The 26,684-nt window shown below is 33.8% G+C and overlaps 1 protein-coding gene across 1 annotated transcript; it reads right to left on the bottom strand.

The window, feature by feature from the left end:
- Positions 1–389: 389 nt before the first annotated feature.
- LOC119081321 (paired box pox-neuro protein) lies at positions 390–26,467 on the bottom strand. The gene is made up of 6 exons (XM_037190106.1): positions 26,119–26,467; positions 21,378–21,422; positions 15,103–15,243; positions 14,959–15,038; positions 1,636–1,825; positions 390–1,400 (listed from the first exon to the last, which is right to left on the bottom strand). The coding sequence occupies exons 2-6, from the start codon at positions 21,388–21,390 to the stop codon at positions 634–636; spliced, it is 1,191 nt and encodes a 396-aa protein (XP_037046001.1). The 5' UTR covers positions 21,391–21,422; positions 26,119–26,467; the 3' UTR covers positions 390–633.
- Between the last annotated feature and the right edge of the window lie 217 nt (positions 26,468–26,684).

The raw sequence follows: 26,684 nt of genomic DNA, 5'->3' as shown, positions 1-26,684 counted from the left end.
AAACATGCAGGGCATGGAACTCTTCTTAATTACAACAGGAAGATACTACTGATTTGTGTTTACTAGTTTTTTAATGATATGCACTAGAGCACTAGTATATTCTAGTAAACCTCAGTATTCAGAAACTTGATACCTGCTATTGTAGGACCGTAATAGTACATATAAGTTTGGAAAACGGAACATCACTGTTGTCACATTACAACCTGGGTCAACTAATGAAGTAATAGATTTTGTACCAAACGCTAGAAAGTAGTGTAAACGAAATGAGTGACAGATTGAATGATTGTACATAAAGCGGTGATTGTACAAGTGATGATTGATGTCTTATATCACGATGTACATGCCGTGCGCGAAAGCTTCGAATGGTTATAAATAATTCAAACAAAATGTTTTTCTTTGACTAGTTACCAGTTTTTATTTAAATCGAATTAATATTCTTAAATTCTTCAATCGATTAAATTTGTAAAATAAATTAATTAACAACATAACAGGTGCACGTAAAAGTATAGTAATAAAAGTAATTCAGTCATTCAATTCAATCATTCATTCATTACAATTCTGTCCAATTGATTAAAATTACAAAAATTTCAAAAACTCGTATAATTTGTTCAAATTGATATCACACACACACAATTACTCACACACCTCAATTGGAATGTTACTCTTTTCATACTTTCCATCCACATGTATTTCTTCGCAATGACCTACTGTTGCAGTATCATGAATTAAAATCGATGGATGAAATGCTGTTGCACCACTGTCCAATTTGATCCTTTTTTCTGGCTTTTTCAACAATTCCTCAATGGAATATGGATTCTTCTTTTTGTGGCCGTCCTTCGATGATGGATGAGTGGATGGCGATCTTTTCCCATTATCGTTGTTGTCCAATGAATCGTCACTGTTGGCCTCAGAACTGTGCTGCGATAGATCGATCGTCTTCGTTAGTAGATCCAATGATGTCGCGCGGGACGCATTAAATATTCCAGAAAAATTAGATGAATATGGAAGAAAGCCGTCGTGTATTGAACGTGATGTGGGATAAAAGAAATTCGAATTCCATAGCCAATGTTTCGGGATTTGGGGATAATTTGATGGAATATCTGGTGAGGATAATGGTGTTGGTTTAACAAGCGGCGTAGGTGAATCTAAGTTACTTTGTAATGTTGGAATTGATTGATTTTGGAGTATATTGACTGGTGTGGTTCTTGGATGAGTAAATGTTGACTGTGGTTTGATATCTACTGGTGATGTTGCTGATGACGGATATCGGTAATGATTTACGTTGAGAGGCATATGATGGTCACCGCTATGTGTTTGGTATATGGAATGTTGAGACATTGTCTTTGATGGAATGAAGCTGGATGATGATGATGAGGATGACACATCTCTGATTATTTGATCTGAAAATTTAAAAAGGAAATGTTAGCTTATACACTCATTGGACCTATTTATAGTGGAGAGAAACGACATTCCCGTTATAACTGCAAAGTTATCGACTTGAAATTTTATATTGTGAAAAGAGTTCGTTCGCGTTCTAACGCATTAATCGATGAGATTAATTCAAAATTTTTGAAGACAACATAGCATAACGTAACGAACGATTTGAAGCGACATTTAACTATAATCTCGAGTTACCATTATTCATATCATCAGTCCATAAACCACCATTACGGAGGATTCGGTTGACGGAACTAACTGATGGTATTGTATTTGGATCGCAAATTCTCTGTGAAAGTAGTTGATCTCGAATCTCCCATGCAAACATACCCGGATTTTCCTGTTTGAAACGTAAGATTTTCTTCACCACAGTCGGTGTTGCCACTTGCTGTAAATAAGAACAGAAAACGATACGTCTTTAGTATTATATATCAAAAAAATGGATTTTTTTTATAGATTTGTGAGTCTACGCTATTCCATTATATGAGGCATAAATGATATCCTATGTAAATGTTGAAAATGGGATGGGGTGGATTTGTGTGTGCATGTAAGAATCCAAAAATGCTCTTGCGTTTTTCACTATGAAACATATTATTTATGGTCATAATAAAATTAGCTACACTTTGACGTAATCGCAACATAATTTAAACCCATTTTATCGTCACATTTTATCAAGAATACTTTTTTGTTGGAAATTTCTTCCACTGAAATTCTTTAATTAGCGGTGAACATTAAAAAGTTTTAGATTAATTACTGGGCGAGGAAAATATTATTATTGAGCTTATTTATAAGCTCATATGTATTCCGTTTTAAACGATAAATTTTAAACGTAATAAATTTCCATAATAAATGTGTAATTTCCATTGACCATAAAAATGCTGGGGAGCAGGCAAGTACATAATTCATGTGAAACAAAATTGTGCATTTCGTCAAACAATTTACTTTCATTGATTATTCATGTAGAACATAGAACGTAAAGGTTGTAAGCATATATCTACAGCTTTCGGAGGCAAGTTCATGCTTTTACCTTTCGATGTAGTGATTCTAACAGCTGTTATTTGAATTCAAATTTGAACGTTATTCGCAAATTGGTTAAATATAATGCCAATTAAACCGCCAATTCACTCCATTCACATAAATGAACTTTGATCTGTGACTTCGTTTATCGTTTTATTGTTTTCCATAGAGAGATAACGGGAGACTCATTCAAAATGATACTCTCTAAACAAATTCGCATACATAATGATACTACTCATACAAAATGATACCAAGCGATTATTATGAAACAAATAAAATGACACAGAATTATCCGGTAGAACCAATTTTTTGTAAAAAATTTTTCTGCTAGCTAAATAATCTAATTGAATTTTTGTTCATATTGTTAATTAATCAATTTTATCCTTCAATTCAAAGTTAAATTTTAAATGATATGATGCAAACGGCCAGTCAAACATTTTCGTTCCATTTTTTTTAAATCAAAGCATGCCATGAGACGGTCTGATACATGTTTGATTTAGCTATTGACATTTCGGTATCCACAAATCTAACTTTGATCTTAGTGAAGTGAGACCTAATAAAAATGAGTAAAATATCGTGGCAAGTGGTCGAATTTTTAGAAGATAATAGCGTGGCAGCTGTTCCGAAGAATTGGATTAGAAAAATTAAAAAATCTCGTGTACAATGTTATTGGCCTAAATCTAATGTGGAGACTCTCAGAAAAAAAAATGTTCAGTGCGCCATAAGTAAAAGCAACAAGAATTTCTACGCGTGCAAAGTCCTGCTGCAAGGAGGTAACATTTAATTATTAACACAACGTAGACATGAGCACTAATTTTGTCGATTATTTGCAGAACTTTTTCATTCCTTCCAAGATGCTCTTATTGCGGAAAAGAGACTTTCATATCATTCTTCGAAAAATGTTTCGCAGCGTCAATCAACAGCAGCTAAGGTAAATAACTTATTCGTTTTATGCTACTGGCAAAAGGCTTCGACTAAAATTGGTTACTTTGCGTTTTATTATCGTACAATTGTTTTCCTCCTATAATTTAATTACAAATCGAGTCCTAATTATATCGAAAAACAGAACTACCGTCTAATGGGTCGTATGATCAAACTTAATGATAAACAATTGATTTATAATTTCTAATTGACTTCATTTGAGGCGTACTGCACGCTATCAACAGAACAAAAAATCTGCAGTTAACGACTGACGGCTTTTGTACCATAACAAAATTTTGACAATTGACAATTGAAAATGTAGTCTGAGGATATTTTTGTGTAACATGAATCACATCTTTATAATTATGAAATCGACACTCGAAACTCTACTATGACAGTACATCCAAAAGATCAACAGAACTTCAGACTAGAATGTTTTCATTTCAATTTAAATTCTGTCTACATCACCGCGTGTTGCACTATTTTGTTTTGAAATTGATTTATGTGTCTGTTACCCATACATAGGAGCTAACTAGACGACGTAACTTGTAATGATACGATAACAGAACAATTCAATGATGACTAAAATGTATAGGTGCAATAGCACAATTGTCTCAACAGAGACTAATGATACCTATGAGACTGTAAATACTCTTCGATTCACTCTGTTGTTTATAAACAAATATAGAGTCTAGATTTATGAACAACTAGATTACACAAACACATGACTTCCATGTTCGGAACTCTATCGGACTGCTCTTCAGTTATTCAATTTCTCGCTTATCATATTGACTAATCAGAGCTGTATACCTCTGTATTTAGTGTTTTTTTTTTTTTTTAATAAAAATCGAAATACGTTAGGTTAGTTCCCATTTAAAAGCGCTCATCGATTAATAAAATTTAACAGCTTTAACAGTCACATTTGTCCGAGTGAAATCAACTACACTTTTTTGCGTTTAATCGACGAGTTGAATTCACCTGACTGTGCTGACTCGAATAAATCGTAATTTGTTGCTGTAACACACTGTCTTCCATTAATTTTGTAGCAGGGTGACGATGCTTGTGATGATATGGTAACAGAACATTTTGATGATGGCCGAAATTCGGAAGAGGCCATACCACAATCTGTGCAACATTTGAATACTGGTAATGCCAGTGTGACTGTGAGTCTATTTGTGTTGTTATTTATAGAAATCTCTCACCAAAACACTGATTTCCATCAATGTTTAATTACAGGACGAAACCAAAGAACGAGTGAATGATGAGGAAGACGACGCTTGTGATGATATGGTAACAGAACATTTTGATGATGGCCGAAATTCTGAAGAGGCCATACCACAATCTGTGCAACATTTGAATACTGACAATGCCAGTGTGACTGTGAGTAGCATTCATCAATTTGCGTTGTTGTTTATATAGTGGATGTATAATTTCCAGACGGGTCCGAATGAAATGAAGAGTGAAGATAAACCTCAAGTGCTACCAACAACGCAGTCATACAAATATTGGAAGAAAACCATTATGAATGCTTACCAACTCGACTCTATGACTGTTAATGATGTGGGTTGACTTGTAACTTTCACAAATGAATGACAAATGCGAACGTTTAAATTTTTCATTTCTAGACAACTGCTGATTCTCATCCTCGAATTAATGTCGAAATTGAAGACAACATTGTACCCATGATTGTTCAAGTTAATCAACCGAGAACAAGCCCTGTAATTGAAGTACCTGTGACAACTAAATCGGTGATGGTCAAACCTGCGAGAGCCGTGTATGAGACACAAAATTCCGAAGTGACTGACGCTAAGTTCTGCAAGGAGCTTATTTGTGTGCCAGCTTCTATAGCCGAACATTCCAACGTTGCCAATCAGCTCATTCTTACATCGAATACTAGTCATGTAGATATTCGCGAAAATGCCAGTACCAAGCCTGATCTGATTAATATTGAACCCGCTGTTACTGATCCAAAGATTAAGTATTCTACCGTTGCTGATCCGACAATTGCCGATCCATACGTTGGCAATCCGATGAATTTCGACACCGTACCTCTGGCTGATCAGATTTTTTTCGATTCCAACGTTACTGATCGGGCAACTGCCGATCCATACGTTGGCAATCCGATGAATTTCGACACCGTACCTCTGGCTGATCAGATTTTTTTCGATTCCAACATTGCTGATCCGACAATTGCCGATCCATACGTTGGCAATCCGATGAATTTCGACACCGTACCTCTGGCTGATCAGATTTTTTTCGATTCCAACGTTACTGATCGGGCAACTGCCGATCCATACGTTGGCAATCCGATGAATTTTGACACCGTACGTCTGGCTGATCCGATTTTGTTTGATACCGTCGATGTTGATCAGATAAACATCGATCCGATATGGAACATTGAAGATTGCGTAAGTGACATATTTTCGTTGTTCTTAAATGTAGAAAGCTGACAGAACCTAAGGTGAAGTACGTCTGTTCTGACCGGCTAAGAAATTGCCCGAATTCTTAGCCGGTCAGAATAGCTGTCTTTCTCTTATGAGTAACAAATTTTCCTTTAATCGTTTTTTGGATTTTGCATTGAATATTTCGTAACTCTAAGGGGAAAACAGTAATCTTTCTATCATTTTCAGATTTCCATCGGAATGGATATCGACTTTGAATTCATTGATTTATTGAATAATACGAAGGGTGGAAGAAACGAGGAAAGTTCCGTTGAAAACAATGCCGATTTGCATGACCAGTTCCGAACTCCTGATAATGTTGGGGTAAGAATTTCTATGTCCCTTTACGGTTTTATCGAGCACACTCAGACTTCGATAAAAATGGAAATAATCCGCACATATTTCGCCATTTTCATCATCGACAATAGGCTTTACCCGTGTAAACTCTGTTTTATTCGTTTTTGATTTCAATGGTGTACACTGTCCATAGACGCACCCTAAATCAATAATTGGCCCGACCGATAACCTTCCCTGAATTTATTTTCCCTTAAAAATTTTACTTTCTGTCAAATTTAACATTTTTTAAACTTGGTCCATCTTGGTACGCCCCTTTATTTTCATTTTCTTCAAAATTTACTTTGATTGTATTAATGATATTTCTACTGAAACTGATAAACTCAAAACCTTAAAGCTATTTCATTTTCTGCAGGTCCATGAAAACCATGCTTGTACTGATGATGCTGAACACAGTGATGAGGAATTAATCAAATCTACTACAAGAGACGCCGGTAAACAACTACAACTAGATGACAATTCTCAATCTGAATGCCGTATACATCACCTTGGATCTAACAACTACCAAGACTCGAATAGCTACTTATATACCAAGAATAATTGCCGAAACTCAAATTTATATCTGCGCTGTAAAAACAACATAAAACATCAATGCCCTGCTCGAGTCACCATCCATAACAATGAATATAACAAGGTTATTGTGACGACCGGCCACAACCACCCACCAGATAAGAAAATATTGGACAAGCAAATTTTTGTCAAACAACTCGAGATAAACATCGATCGCGATCCCTTTCAAACACCCCGTCAACTGTACCTAAACACAAAGACTGATCTGAAGGAAAAGGTAGAGCTGACAAACATTCCGTCGCTTAAGAAAATGGAAGGATTAATTTACCGGCGCCAAAGAAAACACATTCCGTTGCTACCAACTACAGTCGAGGAATTTGAAAAGTACGTAGTCGATGAAAGATATCGTGAATTCTTCACGAAGGATCATCGAAATCTGCCATATTTCCGTGGTGTTTGGACCAGCACCAAGGGCGAGAGAAATCTTGTCTTTATTTCCGAGTCGACCTTGCGAATGGTTAACACTATGAATCACATCTCGTTTTTTATGGATGGCACATATAGAGCATTACCTCATCATATTGCCTTCCGACAACTGTATGTGATTAGTGTCACCTACGAAAACCAATGTTACCCGCTGGCGTACATCTTCATGGAACGAAAAACATTTACGTCGTATGACGTAATATTCAAAAATTTGAAATTCATGATGCCTTCAGTCGAGGTAGTGAAGTTGATGACGGATTACGAAGCGGCGACTAGAAAAGCTCTTAGAAAACACTTCCCAAATGCACGTATAGCCGGTTGCTTCTTTCATTATGTGCAAGCGATGGTAAAGAGCACAAAGAGATTCGGTCTGCGCAACGACGAAAGATTCCAGGATGCCATCAAGAAAATTTGTCATCTTGCACTGTTACCGAATGATTTTGTATTAAGAGGATTTGAGTCTATCGATCGAACTCTTACTCAAACGATTCAGTCGACTCGTTGGACCCGATTCCGGAAGTACTGGCTGAAGCAATGGGGCTCAGCAAATATTTCTGTTTACGGTCTGATTGACCGATCAAACAATTTCTCCGAATCAAACAACAAGTCGCTGAATTCATTGTTAATGAAGTCACACCCGAACATTTGGTATACCATCAAGACACTGAAACTGATGGAAATGGATAAAAGTGATCAATTGAAAAGAGCAATTGCTGGAGAAATGGTCGAAACGAAACGAACCAAGGACGTCATATTGTTTAATGAGAAAGTTGCTAAGGCAACAAAATTATTCGAAGAGGATCAAGACATCGACCGGTTTTTGCTACGTGTTAGTTATGGTGACAACGTTGAGTTATTCGTGAAACATCAGGTGAACATAACGGACGAAACCAGCGATGCAGACATTGACGAAGACTACGACGAGGAAATCATTCCGAATAATTATGATCGCGAATCTGATTTTCGGCGAAATCATCCTCGGCAGGCTGCCTCAAAACTTGTAGAAGAAACCAAGTGACTTTAGGTATGGCTTCTAACATTACATCTTGAACTTTAATTTTCGTTGGTTGACTTGTATGTGAGTGATGACAAATTTTTATTTTTTTTTTAAACTGAAATGGCCCGGCAATCGATCAGCTTTTAACTTTCAATTTAACATTTTTAAGATGTGCTTAAACGATGTCCAACTGTAAGGACCAACAGCTGAATTGATTCTCGAATTTTAATTTTCGTTTTAATTGACCTGTATGTGAATGATGACAAATTTTTATTATCTTTTAACCAAAATGGCCCGGCAATCGATTAGCTTTTCACTTTCTATTTAACATTTTTAAGATGTGCTTAAACGATGTCCAACTGTAAGGACCAACAGCTGAATTGATTCTTGAATTTTAATTTTCGTTTTAATTGACCTGTATGTGAATGATGACAAATTTTTATTATCTTTTAACCAAAATGGCCCGGCAATCGATTAGCTTTTCACTTTCTATTTAACATTTTTAAGATGTGCTTAAACGATGTCCAACTGTAAGGACCAACAGCTGAATTGATTCTTGAATTTTAATTTTCGCTTTAATTGACCTGTATGTGAATGATGACAAATTTTTATTATCTTTTAACCAAAATGGCCCGGCAATCGATTAGCTTTTCACTTTCTATTTAACATTTTTAAGATGTGCTTAAACGATGTGCAATTGTCCTTACAATAACTGAATTGAACTTTTAATTTTTATATATTATAGCCGATAATTGTTTGGCTTGTAATTTTGTTTTCTCAGACTCGGCAAACATGTCTCATGTAAAAATGAAATTAAATATATTTGTTCTTTGGATTACCACTTTTGCATCCACTTTTATTGAATCAAAACTTATTCATCTCTTCAACTTGTATTAGTGTACCGTCTAATGGAGAGTCATTGTCATATATTTAAAGCATATCCTAATACTGGCAATGAGTAAATATGGTTTTATAGCACGCATAAGGTAAGCGAGGGTATAGCTGACCGTGCAGGTGTACCTGACCAGCTACATTATTTATCAGTTTTGGAAAATAATTACAAATGAAAATACGCAAATTCACGTTATAATTAATCTTTAGAGCCTAAAGATTAATTTTTTCATGAAAATAATGCGATTATTATGTTTACTTATTTGATAAAACCATAAAATGAAACCAGTGCACCATCTCAGTACAAAGTTGCACATTTCTTAAGAAAATCGTAAGATCGGTGTGGTCTAATTTAAGGTTTTTATTGACAAAAGAATTATTAATGGACAAAGTTTTGGTGTTTTTAGGTAGTAAATAGTTCGACAATTAATATTATTAACATAAATAGCGTCTAAAAGTTAATATTTGATTAATTACATGGTGGTCAAAACATTGCATCAAAAATATGCCATGTTTGTGTAGTTGACCGCACCAAATTCTGTACATTTTTCTTCATGTGACAAATTCACCTTCCATGTGCAATGTGCATTGTTGTGTACAAAATGATGTGATTAAAATTCGTTGATATTTTGTGTTTTTATGCGTTTTTATCATTGAAATTGGTTAATATCAGTGAATTAAGAGTGAAAATGTGTCGAATAATGCGAAATTATTGCAAAAAATGTGAAAAATGTCTTAATTTTGTAGCGGTCAACTACTGCAACAAGACTGGTCAGGTATAAAAACATCCGTTTTTTAGTGGTCAGCTACTGCATCAAAAACAGTGCTTCAGTAAAATCAGTTTTTTACAATAAAAATTAATTAATTGTCAATATTTCTGATATTCTACGGAATGGGAACCGATCAAATTAAATTCTGACGAAGGAAAAACTTAGCTTCATCGAAATCATCCTGAGATACTGATGACCAAAGTTGAAAAATTGCTTAGCCGGTCAGCTACTACCTCGCTTACCTTACATTACATTACATTACAGCGTGTAATGAATCAATAATGCAAACAGATACGAGCAATTCTTAGACCTTTATACCGTTGACGTAATTCCAACCCAATTGACGAAACTTTTTTGAGTAGACAAAACAAAACACATTACCAAGGTACTTTATGTATTTTTTTTCCCGAGTGAAAACTTTGAATTCTATATCACCTGAAATCAGTTTTTGAATTCTAGCATCGATAGTAAAAATAAATTTTGAAGCCTGTTATTTGAATTTTTGAGACTTCGCAAGCAAAACGTTTTTTTTATCATTGAAATCGGAACGTATGATGCAAGCTGTAACAAATAGATCGAACATTTGAGAAATTCTTGTTTAATAACTATAATGCAAGATTTTTAGCCCCGTACGAAGTACAAAGGGGCTTATAGGATTACGATGCCGTGTGTAATTGATGGAATTCGAAGCAGACGGTAAGGGCAAAGTGTTTGCCTATGTTCATAGATGACGAATCTGCAATAAAAATTTTGTCTGTCCGTCTGTCCGTCTGTCCGTCTGTCCGTCTGTCACGTCGATATCTTGAGTAAATCAAATCCGATTTCAAAAAAAAAAAATTCCCTGAAAGATAGTCGAAATAGTGAGGCTAAGTTCGAAGATGGGCATATTCGGGTCGGCCCTTCGTGAGTTAGGGCCACCTAAGTGATTTAAGGTCTTTTGGTGATATTTATGGCAAAATAAACGATGGAAATGTAAATGACACGGCAAATGATAGGTATTGTCAATACCAATCCAGAAAAAAGTTTTTTAAATCGGGTGAGTGGACCGTGAGTTAGGGCCTTAGAAGTGAAATGCTACTAGGGCCCTATGTGTATTTTACATAGAACTCGAGTAAATTTCATTCGTTTTTCGTAATTTTTGTTTGATTTGGAAGGTAATCGAATGCCGAATAGAATGTTGTTGAAAAAAAAATAAATTTGGGTCCTTGGCCTAAGGCCGCTACTAGGGCCCTATGTGTATTTCACATATAACTCGAGTAAATTTCATCCGTTTTTCGTAATTTTTGTTTCATTTGGAAGGTAATCAAAGGCCGAATAGAATGTCGTTGAAAAAAAATTAAATTTGGGTCCTTGGACTAAGGCCACTACTAGGGCCCTATGTGTATTTTACATATAACTCGAGCAAATTTCATCCGTTTTTCGTAATTTTTGTTTCATTTGGGAGGTAATCAAAGGCCGAATAGAATGTAGTTGAAAAATTTTTTTAATTTGGGTCCTCGGACTGAGGCCCTTCAAAAAAATAAAATTTTAGGGCGATTTGAAATTTTTGTTTCATTTGAAAGGAACGTCGTACGGGGCTTCGTAATTGCGCTATGCGCAATTTGTAAGATGTACATATTACATAATAATTTTACTTTAACTACATTAACCGGCGCAATAGGCTTACGGTCAAAGTAGGGTGACAGACGCACTAGGGTCACGTACGCAATAGATATACGGGTTTGTACGGGGCTCAGTCGCAGCAAACGCTCCGACTGTTCTGATGGCTCGTTTTTTATAATTTCGTTAATTTTCTTTTTCATTATGTATCATTATAATTGTGTATCGTTTTAGATGAGTATTGTTTCGAATGTGTATCATTACGAATGTGTATCATTTAGATGTGTGTCAGAAAAAAATTATCATTTTGGGGGTATCTCGATAACGGAATGTCTGATAGGCGTAAAGCTTTGCCAAAGAAATAATTAATTTGACTCGAGGGTATACATATATCGTTACAGCCAATATTCGTTGCTAAAATGAACATTATAACACCAATTCGAGTAATTCATCCAACCGCGATTTCGTAATGGTCGTTAAATAGAACTCCATTGAAGGGAAATTTATTCAACATAATTATGCATCTAATTGCATTACACTATACTGCCATAAAAACCGAATGGATACGATGCATCTATATACAATATAAAATCGCGAAAATACAATATTTCTCACACATGGTTGTATATGTTATAATTCGTTTGACATACAACGACACCATACTTTATTATTAATTATATTTCACCATCCACTGATCGTTAAATTTCCATCGCATTATAGAAAACAAATAATAAATTATATGGTGGACGATATACTTCGCTGTAAAATATTTTCCTTATTTTTGGTCATGTTAAATGTTATGATAGTATGACATTCAAGTTATAAGCCTAGCCGTATGATAATAAACTGTCCGGTTCATGGTTCCATTAAATATTTTGTGTACACCATGTACATTAGTTTACCCGCAATGGATGAAATTTCGTATAGTTCCATGTATATGTATTCATAATCCAGATAGCTTATAACCCTGTTTTATGTTCTATGACCAATAGTGGCCTTATCGGGCAATGCTATCTCTCGTGTTCAATTTTGGGTTGTTCATTACGTCTAAAACATGAGAACTTTATGTGTATCATCATAACGGGATTAGGGATGAGTGACAATAGTGGAAGTGTATTCAAAATGATAGGACAGTTGACATAAACGTTTGTTTTTATGGTTTTTGTGGAAGTAAATTAAATTTATATGGTTGTTAAGGAAAATGACCACCGCATTTCGATTTCGTTTAAAATCTTGCGTCTGCGACATGATCTCAAATGTAGCGATTCTGTTCTCTTAGAAGATGTAAATATCATCTGTGATCCAAAGCGTTTTAACAAATTGACAACGGGCTGTGGCTATCGACTTTTTATATGTATAGCAAAATTTATGTCACAACTATTGAAGTAAAAGATTTGGTATTAATCTTCTGAAATCGTTAGACTAAACGAAGTAACAGATTCGATAATTATGGAATTGATTATATGCTTTCAATCTTTTAATGTTTAAATGATAGGAATTTATCAACTAAAGTGTAGTTGATAAGGACCATTTTTGTGAGAACGTTTACAAACCAAAAATCGTTTGGCTCCCTTCCTAGAATATTGTATTTTACGGTGAGACTATCCTAAAATCATTCTTTATGCTGTTACCAATAGTCTTGGACCGAAAAAAGGATGAAAAATTAAACTTTTTGGTAGTTAGACGCTTTTATGGTTGTAAACGTTCCGTTAAAAGTGGAACACCTGATCTTTGTGGAAATTACAAGAGCTTATAAAATTTTCGCATTAAAAGATGCAGGTGTGCTGTACATTATTTGAATTTGGAGAAAAGGAATAGATAGGGCTGCTAGGAATGTCGTGACCATAGACCGCGAACTTATTGCCTTTATATATTGGAAAAAGGAGTCTCACACCGACCGACAATCCTACTCTAGGGTAGGAATTTCGCGAATTTACATTTTTCATTTGTTTTGTCGATATAGGGTGTTTTCAGAGAATCTTAAAATTTGGAATGAAATCAGAGTCTAATATTTAAGTATTAATTCCATTTCTTCTCTTTGCTTGTTCATATTTTTTTAACGTTTTTGAACTTTTCCTGATGTGTTACGAGCATTTAATTATAAAAATACAAAGAAAAAAATTGGGAATTTTTTGGGAATTTTTTGGGAATTAATTTTGGTGTGAATCATTTTCAAAATTACGAAGATTTAAAAAAAAATGTGTTTGAGTCAAAGTTCTTTCCTAGAGTCGAAATCACGCTCGCCGTGAAATTCCTCGATACCAATTAACGGATCTAAAAAGACCTCACTTTTCCATTTAAATCATCTGGCTGCTGATGTTTGCTGAGATGATATTCATACCGATGGGACATATCCGTTCGAATAAAATGGTTACCTATTTGTTCACTATTGTATGCTATGTCTGCTCGACAAACCACCAAAGGGAAATAAAAATATTGAAAATACCAAAGTTACACTCCAAAATTGGAGAGCCTAATCCATGAAAAAATCTTTGAATCGTAAAATCTAATTCATGATAATAAAATAAAATAAATGTAGTGCAAATAGAATATAATAGGACTACAAAACATTAAAAATACCCAGAACACTTAATTTAACAAGTGGCGATAACAAATTGTTTAGTACACGCATAGCAAATTAACGTAATATAACACCGTCATATAATTTGAACAAAAAAAAAACGTTGTTTGGTCGACGTAGTTTTATTTTCGTTCGGTAGCTGGTGAGGTATGTAATGTGCAGTTATTATAGAATATTTGAACGTATTTGTCGGTCTTAGTAAAGTTGATAATTAGGCAGTAAATATAATTATTTTTACAAATCCTTCAAAATGAATTTGAATCTTTTGATATTTTCAATCATGAACTATTTTAATCCGAAGCCTTTGTTGAAATAAAGGGAACAAGAAATAAAAGTAAAAATGTAAATTATTGCCATTTATCATCTCTCATATTCATACTCATTCTTATACGACACTGTGAAAATACTTATAAATTAATCAAAGTCCTTACATGCACGGATTAAGGATACAGTCACGCGTTCATTTGAGTTCTATTAAAAAGTCAGTTTGCAGAATTTATTAACGCAAATAAAATGAACACATTGATCTACTAGGAACACTGCAGCACTCATAAAACTCAATATAATTTGAATTATAATGCATGCGTTGCGTATATAGCATATAGGAATGCGTGTAAATCCGTCATTAATTTACACCTCATGAACCACATATTATGATTGATATGCTTTAATTATGTATGATATACTACGAAAATCCCAGATAAGACTCATATTGTTGAAGTGTTTGTCGATTGGTTAGTTCCCGTAATGCACAATGGTATATTGTAAAATAAACAAACATGAATAGCTAATCAATGTTGTCGAAGCTCTTTTGCTTCGATATTAATGTTCACTTTTTATTATGTTTGCGCTTCATTTCCAGAATTTATGAGTTAGTGAAAGACTGTTTAGAGTTCGATAAATGTAATAAATCGCTTCACTATAGGCATTCATAATTTAACTTCAATTTATTACCTTTGTTTTACTTCCACCAATGGATCCAGGACGAATCGACCCGGTCTCGTAAAATCGTGTCAATATTTTCGAAACACAACCTGCAAAATTAAATTTTGATTTTGAATGAAATCGTTTAATTTTTAACGACTTTTGCTATCTTACCGTGTGACACCAGTAATTGTCGGGAAATGTCGCAAGGTCTGACGCCCATCAGTGCTAATTCAACAATTCTTCTTCGAACACAATCCGGAAGCGGTCGCCCATTAACGAAAACACCTCCCAATTGGTTAACACCTGCCTGGCCTGCAATAAATAATCAGAGCAAACAAATTAAATACCAAAATGAAGTCATAAATCTCTGAAATCAGCAATTACTTCTGAAAAATTTGTTTAACAGCTCAAATTGTAACAAAGCTTTATTTCATCGAGAAAAAAAAAGTTAAGTAACCGACTAGCAGCGTATATAATTTTAAAGATTTACAGAAAAAAAAGAATTAAGAAAATAAAAACGCCAGACATGTCTGGCTAAGCTTTAAAAATAATTGCATCTCGCATTATGTAATTTGCATAACGTGTTCGAGCTATGTTTCAAATATAATGGATATAATACGCACTCTTTTATGAAATAATTTGTTGCCTTCGGGGCAAAATTGTCAGTTGAAAGTTGAAATTGGTCGGGGGTAATAAAAATCAATATACAAATTATTTAAATTTTTTGATTTAATGAAGTGAAATATCACTTGTGCGGCTTGCAACGGTCGGATGGTATTACATTGGGCATCAGTCCGAGAAGAGTCCGTTTAAGCATTATTATCGGAATTAGTTTGTTTTCGGAATGGGTTGCCTTGTAAATGTCGGTATATATATCGTGAAAATTAATATTAAGCACACGCCGTCTTACACGCTGATCATAAAATTTCAATTGAATTAGTTTTGTACATTTATGTTACACGTTCGTTGTATGTATTTAATTCATTACATTGTGAATTTAGTGAGTTTTCGGTAGTGCTGGGAAAGTGTTACATTAATTTGGTTTGTTAATGTTCAAACGATAATATATTTCTTTTGCACATTTCATCAGAGATCGATCACCTCTTAATGGCACCTCTCGACAGGTTGAATTTATTCTAAAAACGAGACAAAATCTTTTACGCATATTTTCGTTTTGATGTGTGTGCTCTGCTCGTAAATCGAAATATGAAAAATGCAACCAAAAAATTATTCGGACCATCAATTATAACACCCGTAAAGGAATGTTTTTCGAAAAATTTCAAAATCGAAATGAAGCAGAACCGAAGTTAATTGACAATACCAACTTTGCTGTGCCGAAAGTCTTATCGAAATAAAATATTGCATTTTGTGCAAAGTAAACGGAAATCGCATCGATATAGTCATTGAATCTGTCGATTCGTCTGTTTAAAGTATCATCTTCTGTTTGACATATAAATCTTATACTTCGTTTTGGTCGTAAAATAGTTATTTTCCTAACGCATCCTTTTAGGATAAGTAAGGAACAACGTTTTTTACAACGTTTTTTTCTAGTGTTTTAGAAAACATTTTGCAACACTAGCCAGAAATCATCGCATTATTCCGTTGTCAATGATCAAAAGTCGTTTCTAAAAACTTTATACGCAGGATACAGGGAATAAATAATTTCGGTGTGTCGATCTAGCAACAGCTGGTTTTGTACCAGTTGGTGATCTAGAAGCAGTGATAGTTTCCTTTGTGTTTATCTTGCTGTTCTCTTCATAGTATTGTGTGTGAGCAGATCGTACTAACAATGAAGTAGATACCAGCTCATGCAAAACCAGTTGTTGCTAGATCGACACACCGAAATTATTTATTACCTGTAAAACAACACATTGTAGTACTCAACTCAAACGAATAATTTGAATTTTCTTACAGGAACATCTATGAATTCTTTTCCTTCTTCCCGGACCTCCACTAGAATATCGTGAAACCCCCTCCGAACATGGATGACTCCTTTCATACCCTTTCGTAAGATAAATGCATAAAACATTTTGAACACATTTTTGACTCCATTTACTCATGTATCATCGCCTCATCGTTGCTATTTCATGTTTTGACTGATTAGTTTTTGTTGTCCGTTTGGTGCTCGGCTTTTGGTGATGCGATCGTACCTTATATCTTTTTACTGTTCATGTCAGCAGATACACATTTTTGAAAATAACCGTCGGCAAGTCGTATATATACGATTTTATTTACCAGCAGAATTTTTTCGCATCGATTATTTATTGCTTAGACAAAATCAAGTTTATTCTGTAGCTTTTAGTCGAACTTAGCATAATTCGTCGTTATTGAAACATGAAAAATGATTATTGGCAAAGCTGTTCGTCATTTTAATTTAAATAATAAATTCTTCAATCTGTAAGTCGATGTTGAATTAAACGGTATTGGTTTACTTCAAAGTAATTTTACCTTCGCTGGGTACTCTAAATACCTTAGTGTCTCTATACAATCACCCTAAAATTCGTTAGTAAAACCGAATTACTGAAAAACTATCGGACGTGACTTAATGCATTTATTCGTTGTTTTGGCCGATGATCCACACACTGGACATATCCATGCTATATAGCATAATATTACCTCTGAATAGATGGTATTAATGAAAAATGCCTGCGAGACAAGTTTTTTTTTATTGATTTCGCATTTATTGGCTTTGGATTGATTTTAAATGAGGTGTCGACGTAAAATGGGTATTATTGGCGCAGTTTGTAGCGGTTATTAAGAAAAAAGTTTATATCATTTTAATGTGACCATCATACATATAACACCGAGTATATATATACGCTTTGCCATACAGAAAATATTCCAAATCGGGTTTGGTGAGATGGATTTAATGTTTAAATGGAAAATAAGAAAATTATGGATTTTAAGGTTTTTATTCAATTACGTTTGGTGTTTGTCTGTGAAGGTGATTGGAATTTTAATTTATTTTATGGAGTTCGAAAGATTTAATTGCAAATGCAATTACTAGCTGTGTGAGTTCGATCTGTTTAGTAGACTAACAAAACAAAGCAAATTATGTTGAATTACACTTCACGGATTAAATATACGATTTATCGATCATTGTAAGGTTTGTTGTGCAAAAAGGTTTCAAAATGAATTGTTGTTTTATTTCATTAATTAAATAACTCGAATAACCTTTTAGAAACTGCAGCCGTATCGCTGTGTAATATCTAAAAATCTGTTACTTGAGCTATTCAAACGATCGCCTGGTATTTCATACGAAATCTTTCACTTCATTCGTTTAAACTATATTTGATTTCTTAAAAGCACGTTGATCGTAGGACATCGATTTGATTTGTCGTTGCTGCGGATAACAGATGAGTAACCGTTTTTAAAAGAATAGATTCTGTTCAGCTAAATTCTGAAAAGATCCTCTCAACTCCTAAGTTATGGAAAGGAAGAGGTAGAAGCAGTAGAGAGGAAATTTTGTTGTCTCTCATATTTGACCTCAGGAATGCAAATCATGCAAGAGATATCCTTGTCGATTCTAAATGGTTAACAACAATTAGAACCAATTAATTTTCATTTTAATTCAATCCTCAAAGTTTTTTTTGAAAAATTCAATTTCATGGAAACTATAACATGAATTAGAACAACAATTCATTTTGGATGATTTATTTCAATTTTTTGAAAGCAAAAGTGTCTTATTTTCAATTAATATTTACAAGTAAAGTTTATTTGACAGGTAACGCCCAATTTCATTACTTAAATTTTGTAAGGTGTCACATAAATAAAGTTGCTGTAACTATCGGAAAAAAAAATTGAAAATTTCGAACCCATGATACGACAGACAGCAGACCTCGCAGCAGACTCAAAATTAGAAAAATGCAAATTAGCAATCAATATATTTAACACATTTTTAATCAGGCTTCAATCAATTTGATTACTGATTTATATCCCCAAATTATAATTTCATTTCATCACATCACGTTTCATCAATTTGCTTTTCGAACCACTTCTGTCTCGTGACGGCATTGATAGCCAGCGATTTACCTACCAACTTTATAACGATAATTATACCATTTTTTTGTACGACATTTTATTAAAGCAGATCAGACGCGTACGATAATTGTGCATACTTCTTACCGTATGCAGGTCTCCGTGCACTTCTTGTGCTGTAACCAAATAAGCTCTATTTGAATTTATCGTTGACTCTGTAGAGAATCCGATCATAAAACAAATGAGTTATTATATGCATTCGGCGCGTGTCGGTATTTTCATTGAATTTTTTTTTCTTTGTATCAGTTAATGATTTTGTCTTATAATTTCTTGCAATGCCTTAGGTATAATGTGCAAGAAAGGGTTTAATATTCTTTGACATTGCCGACGTTTTTCTTCTCGTATTTAACACAATTGAGGTATAAGATTTGTTCTGCTAAAAAAACAAAAATTTATTGAGACCAGACGTACAACTGTCAGTAACTTCAGGTTACAGATTCACCCAATTCTCAGTTTAATTAGGTTAAATGAAGGACTATGGTCGAAAAACAATTTTACGTACAGGTAAGAGTGTACTGAAAGCATTAATTTGCAATGATGTGGAAGAATGGAATCCGCGGAATTCAAACTGTGACAGGCGATGACTGGCTATACTGTGAATCCAGGCGATTCCCGAAGGGCCTTGTGGATTTGTGCATAATTTTTTTTAGTTTTCAACGTTTTTACAATTGAGTTGTAAGTAGCCCCAGGGTCGCTATTTTCAGCCAGTCCGGCCTTGATATTGTGACCAGTTCACATAATTGTTTTCTAGATTGGCGAATATAGTTTACAAATACGGTAACGAAGTATATTTATTGAATTAGTTATTAGAAGAAGTGTGTGCGAGAGTGGATGGAATGGTTTTCTAAACGTAAGATCTTAAACTTTCAGCTGATTTACTGGATTTACTGAGAAAAGTAGTTATTGTGTTTTACTAGGGAAAGAAAGAAATAGTTGCTTTTACTCGGGTGCATTGAGAAACGAGCGCAGCGAGAACACTCTCTAAGGGCAATTTTTACTTTCCCACTAGTTGTCTGGTTCAACAAATATAGCTCACAAATTATTTAAAAAATGTTTCAACAATTCGTCCCATTCAATCTGTAAATTTTTCGCCGCTAACAATTTTCAACAGAACTAACCCATCTGGTATGCCAAAATTATGATAAAAACCTTGCATTATCATTAATAATACATTTCATATCTGATGTTCTTTCAATTGGTTTTCGCCACTTTATTCTTCAATTTTCGTTTTTTTATTATTGTTTATAATTTTTCAATTCTACCGTCTCATCGGTCATCAGAATTCAACATAGCCACTCTGCAACGTATCATAAAATGAATAATACATGAGTCTCAACATACTGACTGTGTGATGTGTTGTTGGATAACAATCTGACAGAAATCGTGTAAAATCTATTGCTTTTGATTTAATTTTGATTTTAATTTTGTTTCGATTGCAATAAATTAATCGCATTGTATTGTATTGTATCTAGAAAGATTAACGGTTTCTCTGTGCAACGAGGAAGGCCTCTGAGAGTCGTAGTGCTATTTATACATTTTATTGCCCACTAAAAGGATTTTAATTGGTCATTAGATAGATGGTCATAGATTTCACATCTAATAAAATTATCCATTGTATCGTAATCACATAAACGGCCAGAAAACGAATTTTCATGGTTCATTACATTTTATTTCTCTCAACTAAAATTGTAAGCTAAAGAAATTACCTAGGTCGTGCTAAATTACGCTCAGCAACATTTCAAATTATTCATCTTGAACCACCTTTCCAGACGATGAAACCAAACAAAAAAAAAATATCTAAATTGTCCAACGAACTCGATTGTTAAAAGTAGGCAATTACGCTACCATCATTTTCATCACTCAAATATTTAATTATGTTGCAGTCGCACTTGAAGCATAATATTTTTTTGAGGCATATTTCGTAATCTAAACTTAAAGACCAAGACAAATAAAATGAGAGGTACTATGTTTAAAGTCGTTTATAATAACCACGAATGATGCATTTAGGCAAAAAAGAGATATTTTTGAGTGATGTGTTTTGGCAGGTGCTGATGTAGTTTTTTGTCTGTCCCTTTTTTCATACTACCACTAGTCGTTTAATAGTTATGCATTTTCACAGATAACTTTGCATGCATTTTTATCGAGGAAGGTTATGCGCTTTAATGCTTGTAACTATTGATTAAGTTATAAATCTATTTTTACTGAGCGGCAGAATGTTCTTGTGAAAAAGTTTTTTTTTGCTTTTACGCTGCTTTCGTTATGCATAGCAATTGTGGAGATTTTTTAAGATGATTTTGATTTCTGATATTATTTCAGGTCAGTCAAATTATTTCGAATCGCATTTTCAGTGTTTTTGTTACTCAAGAATATCGAATAAAGTTTAGTAAATAAAATAAAATGGGACTTACCTGTGTGAGGCATTTTACAGCGATGTTCAATCACCAGATTAATACCTGCAAATAATAAATTTGTATGTAAATTATTGAAACGGAAATAGTCGGAAATTATTTTCGGATGTTTGGAAACGGTTTGGAAATCAATGAAATTCTAGAACAGGTATGGTCGATCGGCGAATTCGTCTGAAACGCACTCACATTTTATGTCAAAATAATATGAAAATGAGTGCGTTTAAGTACGAAAATTAAATTTGTATGTCCTCCGGGCGGACAATAGACCATACCTGTTTTACACTTTCATTGCGGTTGATCACTTGGATTATTAAGATTGTGTGATGGATTATTCTTCAGACGAGAAATATTAATCTATATCAATATGTACGCAACAGTGCACTCGTATTATGTTTGAGAATCTCTTGCTATTAATATCGTGAGTATATTCGAAGTAAGATTGAAAAAATGTAACTCTGCAGGATTTCAATAGTATGCTGCCCTGTCCGTATAATTAACAATTTTTTTGAAATTTGAATATGAAAGTAATAAAACCCTCAAAAAACACGAAGGATAGTTTCGCTAGTTATTTCACCATTAATTTTAATAAGACTCACTCCATTGCATAATTATCACATATAACTTACACAAATTATTATTGTTTATTTATTCAGCAAAAATCAAGTCTTTAATTACACGCCATTAAATGCCTAAAAATATATTTTATACGAGCCCACAAACTATCGGACAAACAAACAGTAAAATAAACTTTTGTTTCAAGCTTTACTTCCTATTAAATGTATAATTCAAAAATTTGATGATTTATTTCGTTCGGTTAATGCTTAAAAGGCGCGCGTGCTAAACATAGCATTTTTATGAGTGTTTTATTCAAATCTGAAACAAAAAAAATATGAAAAATTACCTTTCATCAAAATTTGTAAGCATGAAATCTAAATCAAAATTTAATTTATGCATTTGGAGACGGGTGGATTTTTTTGGATGATAAGGCGGTTCAGATTGTTGAAAGAAAAGTTTTGCGGCTGGGTCACGAAAAGAAAATCTTTTTCGACTTAAGACTCTTAAGAGAGACTCTTAACACAGCATCATATTGAAATACTCAGAAAAACTGTATTTTAAATGATAGAGTCAGAGATAGATCTCAGAAAAAAATCTAGATTCTCATTATAAACCCTTTGTGTGGAATCATTTACAGACGACAACACCTATTAAAACAGAAACAGAAACATAGTTTAACCTTTCTCTCCCTGTACCATCCATATAAAATGTGTTATCCTCGAAGTACTAGAATTAAGTAAATGCAGCGCGCCATGTGTAAACATTCGTTTTTGTACAATATTTCGAGTGCTTCAAAATCTAACTAATGAAATGCGGCATATCACAACGTGCTAGGTTCACTTTTCTTGTGTAGTGTGAGTGAAACAGACAAATGACAATAAAGAAGAGTGAAGATAGTAATGGACCTAGCCCGTTTTGATGTCAATGGATCTTGTGTTATTTGTTAAGAAGGTTAAAAAAGAACGAACTTTGTAAGTTGTAGTTGAAATGAGCAGAAAATGAAAAACGACTGCAAATTTTTGTATACAGTTAATGTCAACCGAATTTAAGTTTGTTCCAGCTTTCTTTATGAGCTGATCCACTCGTGCAATCACTCTGCTCTGCTTGCCTACACGGTTTAACAACTACCACGCTCGTTCCTGTGACTATAAAAGCCGTATGAAGACGGGTAAAAAAGAGGTATCGGAGAATCTGGCACACGGTGCCGACACAACACACTCTTCAACTACGTAAAGGATTAACTCGCCCATGTAACTATAATATTGCAAATGCTTCATAGCCCTGTGATCGACTTGATGACTCCTTTTACAGAATTTTGGAATCGAAAAATCGTGTTCGAGTTTACTTTTCATGTAGTTGAAAAATGCGTTGTTTTAGCACCGTGTGCCAGATCACCCCACACCAAAAAAGAAGCTGGTAGAACAGCTGAAGCGAACCTAGACTCAAGTTTGGCTGACATTAACTATATACGAAATACAATCACAGAAAAAACGAAATTAATGTGAATATGTATGCATAAAGCTTAGAATAACAAAATATTTTTCACGCACTTGTTTATGTTTTCAATTACCATAAAAACCTTTCACTTTTCCTTGTCCACGCTCAAAGTTCAATTTTGGATTAAGCAAGGCAACGAAAAGAAAATGCAAATGGATTGTTATAAAGGAATATGTGTGGCAAGGTCGTATAATAATTCTTGTTTCCTTAATTTTCCCTTCGCTTTACGAAACATCCAGTCCTGCAACTGCTCACCGAAAAAAAACGACTAAGGTGTTGATATTCACGCACAGATATGCAAATCAGTCCTCTAATTATAATTTGGAAATTGAGTTGTTCTATCAACACCGTAATATTTTGGTCGTTTTTATGATTAGTTTGTTCCGAGTTTATGGTATAATTTGAACTGTTATGAATGGTTTGCTTATTACACTTTATAAGCGAATACATTGGGTATGTGTTCACTGCTCATGTTGTGATTATTGTAACTACTTAAAAATCATAATGTTTTAGAAGGGTGAATTAATTATATGGTTCCTGGTTTTTGAATGTTGGCGATTAATAACGATTTGAATGTATGAAATGTAATGTGTAGATTCACTGTGTTCGTTCATTCTACTTAAAGGACGAAAAATGTTATTAAAATTATTATTAATTATTAGACCTAAACACATTGCATGGCAATGTACACATTTAGCCATATATAACGCCCTGGCCTGGCCCTAAGCCTTAATCATCAATTGATGATTAAAATAAGTAGGATGTCATTTTAACCAAAAATTGCATAATGGCGATCTTATAAGTCAGTCCGCATTCACGCCGCAAGGGCGATTCAGAATTGATATTTTCAGTGAATCAGTTCAGTGAATAAACAAATTAATTGAAAAATAAATTTAACGCACTTTAATATGTGCGTAACCTGAACTGGACAAAACTGCGTATATGTAGCCCTTATCCATTTTCATTTATAACTTTCAGTGGCCTCAGTTATCTCTTCGATTTCTTTTTCGGAAAGCAACAACCAATCGTTCAATTTACAGAATTTATTTATCAAATCTGTTAGTTCACAGGACGTAAGTATTTTCAACAGATCGAAATAGAATCTTGCGCTTCATTTGTTATCCCGTGTATTTTGCCAAAGAAGACGAAATTAGCCACACCTTGTTGTTTATTTTTGTCGTTGTTATCGATATCAAATGGGAAAAGTTGACATGACGTTGGTCAGCGATGATCAATATGTTAGTAACCAACCCACTTCAAACAAACGTGATCATAGTCGACAGCTGCCGAATAGAGTACTATTTTGTATGCAATGGTTTTTTACAGTTGTGTGACACACTGTCAAGTCTCAGTACCCTATTTAGAGTATGATTGAAGTGCGTTGTAGTAACTATTAATGTGTTGGGTAGGGAATATCTATGTACAATTGTTGTTTGATTTCCACACCTCTAGGCTGCTGTGGAATCATCAAACCTAACAAAAACTGTTGAAATTCTTACTTTTAAATACATATATAATAATAAGTACTAGCAGCCAATCTAGCCATTCTAAGTAACTATGTGATTTAAAAAAATAAATAAGGATATTAACTCGAGAAACACCTACGGCCTCGAGTGACGATCTACATATCCAATGCCTAAAAAACATTTATCACTCGGTGGCATAAATAACTATTCTTATCAACAAACCGAGTTATAATAAATGTTTACAACTCCACCACCTAAAAAAAATGTTCGATTTCTAGTTTTATCGATACAACTTTGTAAGTTAAATCAAATGTACCAAAACTGCAAGAAAAAAAAATTTGGCGGCTTCTAAATTGCACATCTCATTAATACAACTTTATTAATCGTTAATCATTTGTAGGCACATCATCCTAATTCGATAAAAAGATGTTCGTTCCCAAAGATTCGATTATAAATTGTGTACAACAATTTTATATGGCCAATAAAGATCAATTAGCAAGATAATTTTTCGATAAAAAAAATTATTTAATTAATTCTTGATACAAACTTAAAATCAAAGTACTTTATGTCTACACTCATGGCATAATGTGAATGTTATAAAATTCACTTTATTGGTTCTAAATGTTAAACGTCTGGGAAAATAAATTTTTATCGTCTGATCACCTACCGTGATGATGTCTTGTATCATTCGGTAGTTAAATTAATTCGGATTGTGATTGTAGCCTTTTTATTTTATTATTTAAATAATTAACCGGAACATAACGGTTGCAGACCAAAAGACCGAAGGTAGAAAGATCGTAAGGACTCGTTACTTCTATTAAACTTTCAGAAACGACTTATCGCCTGTTGTCAACAGTTATGATAAAAATAACTGATGACCTCCTATTAATGCGGTCTTGTGTAATGATTTTTAATCAAACACTTGGCGATATTTTGATCAAATAAAGTACTAGATTAAAAGGTTATATGGCAATACGCAGGTGAGATTTTTATGAATTTAATTCTTAAAAATTCCAAAAAATTCTTTAAATTTCTAAACTTCTGTATTAAATTCCTAAAAATAGGCCGTGAGTAGGATTATTTAAACGTTTCCGAAGATTCACACTTCAAACTCCAAAGAAAATTTCGAAAAAAAAACTTCACATCCGCACACATAAAAAGTTCTCCATTCGCATATTGTAATAAAAAAAAATTGTTTCAAGTACTAGATCAAGCACTCTCACCTTTATTTTTGTATGTTCAATAAAAATAGCTTCAAAGAACTTCAGACTAACTTTTCGATAAAAGCAGTAAATCAATTCAATTGATCAAATTAAATTTCAGAAGACATCACCATCAATATTCTCACATTAACTTTATACAATCATTTACTATGAAATACCGTGAAAATTAGATCACCAGTTCAATTATTTTATTAAACAGCAGAACGTCGCGTGCGTATCACATAAATACAATGAATCGACTGAAAAATATATACTCAGTTCCTTACGGTGCGATTCCTCTAGTTTTCTGGTATAATCACGGCACACAGTTTTATATATATGAAATGCAACATTAGCGCAGCAGCACACGTGATAAACAAAGTTCACCACACCACACATATACCGTGAATATACCACGCTACCAATCCACGCTATAAACCATGCGTAGAATTTTGATTAAAAGAGGCAAAGAGGCAGAGATGTTGTTCCATGCCTTGAAAAACCGTACACTTCAATTTACCCATACACTTCTGTTGGCAGAGTGAATATTTTATACGCGTCGTATATCAACAATATTCACTATGCAG

The sequence above is a fragment of the Bradysia coprophila genome, unplaced genomic scaffold, assembly GCF_014529535.1.
Source record: "Bradysia coprophila strain Holo2 unplaced genomic scaffold, BU_Bcop_v1 contig_358, whole genome shotgun sequence".
In the NCBI taxonomy this organism is placed as follows: domain Eukaryota; kingdom Metazoa; phylum Arthropoda; class Insecta; order Diptera; family Sciaridae; genus Bradysia; species Bradysia coprophila.
The sequence above is the reverse complement of the archived record's forward strand: the minus strand, read 5'-3'. Positions and strand labels throughout refer to the sequence as shown.